General features: G+C 42.1%; 1 protein-coding gene across 2 annotated transcripts; it reads right to left on the reverse strand.

Moving 5' to 3' along the window:
* Window positions 1–1,093: 1,093 nt before the first annotated feature.
* On the reverse strand, window positions 1,094–10,151 carry bcl6ab (BCL6A transcription repressor b). 2 transcript variants are annotated; one of them, XR_013965026.1, is made up of 10 exons: window positions 10,106–10,151; window positions 7,481–7,652; window positions 6,609–6,830; window positions 5,329–6,204; window positions 4,998–5,125; window positions 4,594–4,761; window positions 3,874–4,004; window positions 3,444–3,581; window positions 2,081–2,301; window positions 1,094–1,914 (listed from the first exon to the last, which is right to left on the reverse strand). XR_013965026.1 is itself a non-coding variant. In XM_080777947.1 (9 exons), the coding sequence occupies exons 1-9, from the start codon at window positions 10,134–10,136 to the stop codon at window positions 2,155–2,157; spliced, it is 2,013 nt and encodes a 670-aa protein (XP_080634073.1). In that variant the 5' UTR covers window positions 10,137–10,151; the 3' UTR covers window positions 1,094–2,154. The 2 variants fall into 2 exon arrangements, 1 of the variants encoding a protein (XP_080634073.1); XM_080777947.1 differs by having other exon boundaries at window positions 1,094–2,301.
* Window positions 10,152–10,395: the final 244 nt, after the last annotated feature.

Below are 10,395 nucleotides of genomic sequence, written 5' to 3' on the forward strand. Positions count from 1 at the left end.
AAAATTACCACTGCTGAAGTGCCCTTGGACAAGGCATTGAACCGCTACCATGAAATGTTCTATGAGCAGGGCCTGGCTGTAAACAAGTTATTGAGCTTAGTCCAGTTACCCTGGGTAAACATAGTACCTTTCCTTTCCAGAGTAGACCAGTCCATATGGAAATGTATGTCCACAGACACTGGCCTGCCACAACTTTATATTCTACATGATGTGAATAAAAATGCTATTCATGGCCAGCTGGGCCGGCTGAGCGGTCCAGGCAGGCAGGCACCTGACAGCGTGTCGCGGGTTCGAGTCCCGAACCCCAACGACCTTTGCTGCCTGTCTCCCCCCATCTCTCTCCCCCTTTCCTGTCAAAAATGCTAGTTTACAGGGATAGAACACTTTGAAGGCCTAGTTGTTTTAATGGCCTAATACTGTTTATACTTTCTACGATGATGGTTTCACACACCCCAAAACAGCTGACCTACAATTAAGATAACAATGCAATTATAATGACTGGCTGGGATGAATTCACTTTGCATGTTGCTGATCTGGTCTGGGTCTAGAGCGGATGCGGAGCATGTAAGTCTGTGTGTACAAATGACCGGATACAGTGGGTGGGGCCCTACACAAGCACTGGGCAGTGAATAGAAACGGCTTACACCATTTACTTATTAACTGGTGTCGCAAGGGTCAGATATTATTTATTTAGCATTATGTATTAAGCTCCTTAATTCAAACATTATGCCAAGGTGTTCCACTGAATGATGGTCTTTTCTTTTAGTGCCTGCAGCAGTCAAATTTTTTAATTAAATTAAATTAAATTATTGCTGTAGGCGCTGCTTTTAATTGTCATCGACTGTTTTTGTCTTTGTCATTGTCTTTCATTTGTTGACATCCTAGTGTCCCCGATGGGGATGAATATGGCTATCAATCAGCTCTGGTTAATGGTCCATGTCATCATGCTGCATGTCGGTATGCTACAATTGCTACATAATCGGTCATTTATAATAGTTGTAAGATTGCCAAGGCATCATTGAGCCATCTCTTTAACCAGTTATGCCCTTATTTTCCCAAAAAGAAAGAATACACCATGTACTATGCAAGTATAACAGTATAACACATTCTTTATTTATATTTCACATTGAAGCTCTGCGGTTGTTAACATTCCTGAGGACATTTTAGCTTGAGACCTGGTGTATTTACAGCTGTAGGACTATATACAATAGACAATAAGCTTACAAAAACATAGTACCTGATAAGCGTACACATGACAAAACGGCAATGAGCTGAATGTTAAAACCCAGACATCTCAGTGTAAGGCACTGTGAACAAAACTGCATTATGTACAAGTGCACTGTAACACATACGTACCACAAATGTATGCAATGAGAAAAATAACAAGCTTTACTGAAAGTAAATGAAGCGCACTGCACTAAAAGACAAAAACATTTTGTGCCAGGATGCTTTGCTTAATTCTCTGCCAGCAGAGGGCCATCTGAAATACCGATACAGTATATTTTCTTATTCTCAATAATGACCTAGCTACAAACTATTGGATCGAAATCGTTTACCTCTTTACCTATCCAAATCCATATCGTTAGCTTTATCAAGATTGTAACCGTACCATAACGGTGCTTCTTCCAACACGAATAACCATGAGGACCATCATGTAATGTAGTGGTTCTCAAACCTTTTTCATTTCAAGGACCGCCCCATTAACTCTGAGTGTGTGAGCGTACAAATGGGAACGAATGGTCACACATGAGTCCATATGGTTCCATTTGTATGCCCTCAGAGTTACAGATCTGAAAGGGTTCATTTGGAATCCCCCCCCCCCCCCCCCCCCCGGATCTGTGCTGAACCCCTCTTTGAGAACCACGAAGATGATGATCATCCAAATGTACACATCCCACCTTTTTTGACATATCTCTATAAAGAAGAAAAGCATAAACTTCTGACATTATTTGAAACACCAGATAGCTTACAATAATGTGCATTCTTATTTACAAACGTAGGAGTGACTAAAATATATATACTGATATATACTTTATATTTCTGGGTTCACATTTGAAAGGAGATAAAATTATAATTTTACCATGTCATGGTGTTGTTGAAGAAAATAATAGTAATTCATGCTGATGACAACACTATTGTCCCAGTGTGAGGCTCTCAGCAGACTTTAGCCAGGCCTGCCATCAGGTTGCCGGGAGGAGGCCTGCGGTACTGAGTCTTTGTGTTGGTGACGGCACCGTGCTTCTGTCGAAGGTGAAGACGCAGCTGACTCTTGTGTCTGAAGTGGAGGTCACATTTTTCGCACTGCGGGGTACAAACGCAGGACACATCGATCAAAACAATGCCACATGTTATACTACAGTCACAGGCACGAGGCCACACGCTGGGTGACCGACTGAGACAACAATAACTATCATACAAAGTTGTATAACGTTTCTGTCGGGAGGAAACCACCTAAATCAAAACACATTTTTTCCATAAATCAGTGCAATTGAACACTAAAAAAATGTCTCTGTAAAAAATGTCTCTGTAAAATATATTGACCGAATGAAAAGTATTAAAAAGCGCTTCAAACAAAACCCCTTCACCCTATTGGACCCTCAAACTGTCTGCTAAAATAGCTAACTCCACCACCTCTCCCCCTCTCATGCAAGTAATTGACAATATATAGTCACAACACCAACTTTGATGAGGTAGTATTGCTTTGTTTTCAAAATATAAGGTCTTCTTAATTTCCTGATTAACATTGGAATTAGGTGGTTTCTTCACAAGAGCAGATATAATAAAAAAATTATCAGAAAGCAACATCTCAAACCCTTTGATCCGTTCTCTGTCAGTGACAACATATCACCCATTAGTTAGTCGGCTAAATCAAAATCCTATAGAGCGTCGCAGTCCCGGCCCCTTTCATAACGACGACTGACCCAGGAAATAATTAATTTCTCATAGACATTTCAAAAAGTATTTATTTAAAGACCTTTAAAGCCGCGGACAAAGCCAACTGGGATTGTGACAAATCATGACGACAAACAATATTTTGGGCCGAACAAATAATTACAAAAAAGTGCCTTTTTTTTTTTTTTTTTTTATTATTTGTTCGGCCCAAAATATTGTTTGTTGTCCTGATTCGTCACGATCCGAGTTGTCTATGGGAAAAATGCATGGAAAATTATTTCTTGACGACAACTGGCAATATTATTTATTGCCAGTCGTCGTCACGAAAGGGGGCGGTACTGCGACGCTCTATAGTGCTGGGAGGAAAAGAATCCCTCGAAACACATGGCCCACAGCCCTGGTGAATCACTGCTCACAGTCATGGGCTTATAACTATTGATAGCTAGTTGTAACACCGGGAAGAGGGGATTACTACATGCAGAGTAACAGGACTGATTGCTAACAGAGCAGCACACTGGGACAGGAGGGAACTGAGGGATTTGGAAACTCACGTGATAAGGCTTCTCCCCGGTATGTATGCGCATGTGACTCTTCAGCGTCTGCAGATGGCGGAAATGTGTTCCGCAGATCTCACAGGGGTACGGCTTCTCTCCCGTGTGGATTAGTACATGGGCACGGAGGTGGGCCACCTGTGACACGTCAAAGATATTATGAATTAAAACCTCAACAAGTTGGCTACACAGTCATTTAACTCTAATATTAACCACTTCAAGGGGTATTATAAACTTATTTAAAACATAATTTTAAAAGTTGCCAATTTTTCTAAAAACAAAAACAACTATTCTTTTGAAATTCTTCAACATATTTGACATTCTATCAAAAATATTTGAGATTCTTTCATGTTTTGAAATTCTTTTTTATATTATGTTTTGTGTATCTCAGTAACCAGATGGTTATTGTTTCAAATTTCTGAATGATCACCTGCACAAATCTGGAACCACACGTCTCGCATTTGTATGGTTTCTCTCCTGAGTGGATGCGGCTGTGGGTCTTGAGGTTGGCTGGTCGATTGAACTGCGCGCCACAGATGTTGCAACGGTACGGCTTCTCTCCTAGAGTGTTTGGAAGAACAGGTTGTAAAATGAGACACCGACGACAGTAAAAACCAAGTGTAAAGAGGATGAGTATTGTCGGCCTGTCACAATTATTACAAAATTGCCTGATTGCAATTATATCGTTGCTGTCAGGCAGAATAAATTAAAGCCCTATTTGATCATACAATTGGCATCAAAACGATCGATCTGCTACTTTTGCTGTTTTGAATTTGAATCCTGAAAACAAAGTAACTGTTTTGGATATAAGACGTTTCTACCGGATAAAGATGATATAATCATTTCATTATTAGATTATTTAATTATAATCGTTTTCATGTTTATAAATGTTTGTACATTTTCAAACATAAAAACAAACAGCGGAAAGAGCAGATATTTGTGACACATTGTGAGCTTGTACATCAGCTATTTCCACAATTTTATTTTATTTTATTGAAAGTATAAAATTCTTAAATATGTAATTTGTTTTAATATTTATTTATCATATCTACCCTGTGCAACGTTTGATTATGAATAACAATTAACAATTCATCTTCATGTAAAATGTCATAATTATGACGGCCCTGCCACACACATTCATTAGCCTTACCGGTGTGAACGGTCTTGTGGCTGGCCAGGTTTCCTTTGTAGCGGAAGGCAGCCTGGCAACGATCACACTTGTATGGCTTGTCACTGTGGACCTGCAGCATATGGCCTTTCAGGGAGTCCACATCGCTGAATTTGGAGTCACACTCACTGCAGAAGTAGGTGCCGTTCTCTGTAGAAGGAAACAAACCTTCAGTTCAGTCAATATGAGGATGGGAATGGTGAGAATAATCAAGTATTCAATCAATATTCCATCAATCGTAGTTTTAGTATGGCTGGTTGTCACGTTTAACACATCAGGGATAGAACGATGATTCTTTATCAATGTCTTGTATTATTCGTCTCTGTCGGGTGGAAACTTCATATGTACAAAACTGTTTCAAATTAAAAATTGTGTGAGAGACTGACCACAGCAGGGTGTAAGGTAGTCTGAATGGAGTTTAGACGCCTCTTCCCCGCTGTATGAGCCAGGAGAGTGAGCACCCATCTCTGAGAGTGGGGGGCTGTCAGAACCGCAGGAGGAGCATCTGAGGTGACTAAGAAACAATGGAAGAATACAGCAGTAGTAAGTTTATGTGCATGAATAATGTTTCACATTCATGCTCAGCCTCAAACTGAGCAACGATGTTGTAACGTGGATATTACAATAAGTAAGCAGCTGAGTTGAGGAGGACAATTGAGTTCTATTTTCTTGTAAGTAATGTGGTGATGTTGGTTGCTGCTACTGCTAGTAGCCTACCTGATGCCACTGTTGTGGTGAGAAATCTGAGGCATGGACATTTCTTCACTATGATCGCTGCCTGATGTGTCGCCAGAATGGAGTTCATCAGAACCACAGGTTTCGTAGGGGCTCGGCTCAGGGAAGTAGGCCCCGCTCTCGGCCCTGCCGCCTGCCTCGTCATCTCTCTCGTCGGGGGTCTGGTTCAGAACAATAAACTTGTACTTCTTCCAGTTGCGAGCCTTGCCCTCCTGGGGGCAACCGGAGGGCTGACCGATGAGGCTGAGCGCTGCGTTTCGGCTGCTGCTGGACTCGGTGGGCGAGTTGGGCTGACAGTCTGACCTGTGGGGGCTCTGGGGACTGCAGATGACTCCTTTACCGCAGCCCGGGGACGAGCTCAGGCAGCTGGGCTGTGGCTGTTTAAAGGTGTCTTCCTCCTCCATGGGTGAGGCGGACGGCTGGAGGCCCCTGGGGGCCCCTGTCTGGTGGGAGGAGCAAGGCAGAGGTCTGATGATGGTGGCCGGGGAGCTGGGGTGAGATGGCACTGGGTGGTGAATGATGCTGGCGTGCTTGGTGTCCGTGCTGCTACTGGACACCTGATGGCAGAGTTTCTGAGGTACGGCGCCTCCCGCAGGAAGAGCGCTGGTGTTGCGGGCATCGGACTGCTTCCCCCCGGGGACCTGGAGGTGTCCGTAGACGTGGTAAGAGCCTGACGTGTTGATGCCACTGAAAACACTGGGAGCGTAGCCCTTCCACTGTCGCAGAGGGGACGACGGGCTGGCTGTGAGGTTTGACTTAAAGATTGTCTCCGCTTCGGTCCTTGAAGCAGGACCCTCCTCTGACAGATGCATTGAATTGTTCTGTACCTCTTCGATCTGCAGATTCAGAGACTCTTCCCTGGAGCAATAATCATAATAAAAAAGAAAATGTTGAGTACACAGTAAAATTGCCAGTGATAATTTAACTCTGACAATTTTTTCATGGCATGATTATGAATTGCATGAGTGACCCATGTTTATCTAAATCCAAAGTCATTTCTGAAAAGACATAGTCCTATTAAACCTTTTTTGAATCATACTAAGATCCTTGTTGGTACAGTATTTTAGGTCAATGATATATAACATTATATTGTGATATAATAATATAGCAGCGGGTAGGCTACTTAGGCCAGTCAACTGTCTTCTGTGGGTTAGGTTAGGTTTTGATACGATGATGTGCGAGCGTGAGTCCGTGTGCGAGTCCGTTTGTACCCTCTCCAACTTCATCATCACTTTATATATAATGTGATATATCACTATTACCTGTTTTTAATGAACCTGTGGCATGTGTCGACCACGTGCTCCATCTGGAGGTAGATGGCAGTGCTCATTGTGTCCACGGCCAGGCTGTCGTTCAGGTTCAGGCAGGAGGTGTACATGAACTCCAGCAGGACGGAGAAGCCTTCGGCGTCCACCTTGGGGTCCAGGCTGATGACGTGGAGGTTGGCCTTCTCCGGGTCCGCAAACATGGAGTAAAAGAAGCCACTGTGTACCCAAGAACGAGCAAACAAGAAATGAGTGTTCAGTGTTCACTTCTCTCATGTCAAGCGATTATACTTCTGGCTAGGAACAACACAAATCACCATTTGGCTGAATGGGTAGAGAGGCCACCTGGGAAACAAAAAAGTCCCAGGTTCGTCTCCCGGCCCTGCCAATGTGACGATAGTGTCTCTGAGCAAGACGCCTAACCCCTAGTCTCACAAACCGCACTTTTGCCTTCGTGAGTCCCACAACTTTCAATGGATGGAGCGGATGTGACGTCTCCTCCCCGATTCTGTTTAGACTTTACAGTAACATTTGTCCTAATATAAATCTAAATAATCAAAACATATAGCTTGCTGCTTATCAGAAATGGAAATTCTAAAATAACTTTTATTTGGTAAAAAATGGCAGTGTATGGCAGCTTCCGTTCTCGGCATTCGGGGTGTGTAGTTCGAGAGTCTATAAAGCATTTGGAGATTGTGGAATAGTTGTCTGGCTACGCGAGACTATACCTCAAGTTGCCATGTATTGCTGACTGGACTTATTTTTTATGGAATATTTTACATTGGGTAAAATATATCTGTGTTTAGTGATGGTGTAACAAAAAATATGTTTAGTGTTCTTCTAGGGTTAACAATAACATCTGCACACACCTGCAGGCCACGAGAATGGTCTTGTGAGCGCGGAAGCATTGTCCGTCCACCTGCACGGTGACGTCGGTGAGGATGTCCCGGCTGCGCAGGCGGTTAAAGTTGAGCAGGACGTCGCCTGCGTGGCGCGTAAACTGTATGCAGCCATCTGCCATAGAGACCATGATGTCACACTCTGAAAATAAAGCAAATAATGCATTAAAATAATATGTTTACAGCCGATTCAAATTAGCACATTTAGCTCCAAAAGACCCCCCCCCCCCCCCCACTGCTAGAATTATGGGAGTGGGCCACGATAGGAGGTTAAAAACTAAGAAATGGAGAGAGAAAAATATCCCACATTAGCTATAGACTTAAAGCCAAGGACAACTTTTGTTTTTTTCAACCAAGGCTCATGTTTTAGGTTGTTATTAGAGAAAGTAAAAGATGAGTGTTCATTTTTGAGTGGTGCAACCACTCCAAGGAACAGCAATGTCCGTGTTCACCTATGTGGCCATGAGCACCAGTATATGACTATTAGTACCAGTAGGGGCGCTGTTGTGCCAGAAACGGAGAGAGAGAGATAGTATTAGTGCTGCACTGTTGCCTGCTAATGAGAGAGAGGAGAGGAGGGGGGGAGAGAGAGAGAGAGAGGGGAGTTGCGCCACTCAGTTCACACGGGTGTGATTTTTTTTCTTTCATTTGCTGCTTTCTTTCGTTTTAGGGATTTTAGCTATTTTTGACATGGGGGCGGAGGCATTCGAGCATGGGGCTAAATATGTATTTTTTTTTACAAAATATTATGACTATTTATTATTTTATTATTTACTACAGTCCTATTATGTAAAGTCCCCAGGAAATTACATCTGGCCACAGAAGATCACATGATCTACTGAATGTGAAGGTAGCCTACTGGGGGGAAGCCACAGTCAGTTTGACACATTCAGTAGATCCCATGATCTTTTGTGGCCAGATGTAATTTCTTGGGGTGTAGTAGGGCTATAATAAATAATGGGAAAAAATCGCTATAACATTTTGTAAAAAAATAAATACATATTTAGCCCCTTGTTCGAATGTCAAAAACAACTAAAATCCCTAAAACAAAAGAAAGCAGCAAATGAAGAAAAAATTACACTCATCTTTTACTTGAACCTTGGTTGAAAAAAAACTAAAGTTGTCCTTTAAGAGACTTGAACTTGAGAATGCAATGGTTGTATTCTATCAGCAGGCAGCGCCATTCAGCAAGGTTTCACTTGGAGCTTTAATAACAAAGTAATTATACATATCAGTCAACAGAGCTGTAATAGGCTATGTGGTATGCTTTGTGGTGATCCAAGTTTTACTGTTGGAGGGAAATCGGCTGTAAAGCACAAATGTAATAACCGTATAACTGCATGTGGTCTACCGCAATTCGACCATGCAACTGCAAGCATGCATATTACATTCACAATGCAAATTCCACATCCATATATATTGTTTATGCATATGGTGCAGATATGTATTTATATTGTATTATATTTTTTATAGAGCGTGATGGAAATTTGCATTAAGATTTCAACCACTATAAAACGGTCGATCAGACTGCTGTGCAGTGCGTAGGCCTGCAGGTCTGGCATTTAGCACATTCCGTCTTGAGCGCACACGGATTAGGTTGCTTGCTGCTAAGAGGTTTCCTGTTCCGAGATATAAGTAGAACACACCTTATTTACTCTAGACACACGCGCGCGCACGCACAAACGCACGCGCGTACAGCCACGCTAAAGTGTGCTCCCGCAAGTTATTTATAAGTTGAAATATTAGAACTTATTATGACAAAACAGATGTTATTGAGCTTTCAAAAGGGACGAGACAGTGCTTATTATTATGTCACGTATAGGCAACAACAAGTCCTTTCAAGTTTAACATAAGCTTTTTAGACCAATGAAAAGCAGAATCCAGAAACGCCCCATAGTAGCCTCATTTGTTTTGTTACACGAGGTTATAAATCAAACCGTCGATTAAATAATAATAAAAATAATTTCATATCTACTTTTAAAAGCAGGGTGAAAACAAACCATTAATATTTTAAGGTTTAGAATTGAAACCGAGAAGGAGAAGAGAAAATGCGCAAAGCGAAAAAGTACAGTCTGTGGTGTGGTCTGGTCTGCCACGGAGGACACGCTGGTCCTGTTGTATGCTAGTCTACCACTGTGTAACTAACACAGAACACATACTATACAATGTTCCACACTGTTAAAACTACGGTATATGATTATGTGCTATAATAACAAGACAAATCACTGCTACAGAACCTGTAGCTTCAATAAAATTCATAACTCAGCCACGAGTTGCCTGCCCTGCCCGACACAACACTAACAAACTACAATCCAAACGGTCAAAGTCAAAGTATCCCACCACCGACTCCATCCAGTTGAGCTACACAAGTCAAACCAACCCGCTATCTATGGTTAGTTAGCAGTAACACATCGAAAGTGTTTAGGATTTAAAATTGTATCTTAATTAAATTCTTAATAAAGCATGATTTAAAAAACATTTAATGATCAATCTATAGCACATAAAACGTGCCAAAGTGCTGCCCCACATCATGCGCGTGTGCAACTTCAGCGAGAACTTCAGGGATAATACTGAGAAATAGATGAAAAAAGCTACCTTGTAAAAGTTTCCTGGAAACTTCGTGCATCACCAGTTCTGAGAATCCAGTTCTGAGAAACACCAAGGCTTAATTCTCGGAATTTCACAAGAGGGACCAACCATTCCCACCGGAGCAGGGAGGTTACTTCTCTCGTGTTTGTGTTCACGTAGGCCTACCAGAGACACGTGGACAAACACAAAACAAATCAAATATATAAATGTGTAACAATTACTTGGTAGTAAATACATGCAAACTGCGCCCTTTCTTGCCTTGCTATAGTGATTTATTCAGAGAGTGCCACCCCCCT

Source organism: Protomyctophum bolini (genome assembly GCF_963924005.1).
Source record: "Protomyctophum bolini genome assembly, chromosome: 12".
Lineage (NCBI taxonomy): Eukaryota > Metazoa > Chordata > Actinopteri > Myctophiformes > Myctophidae > Protomyctophum > Protomyctophum bolini.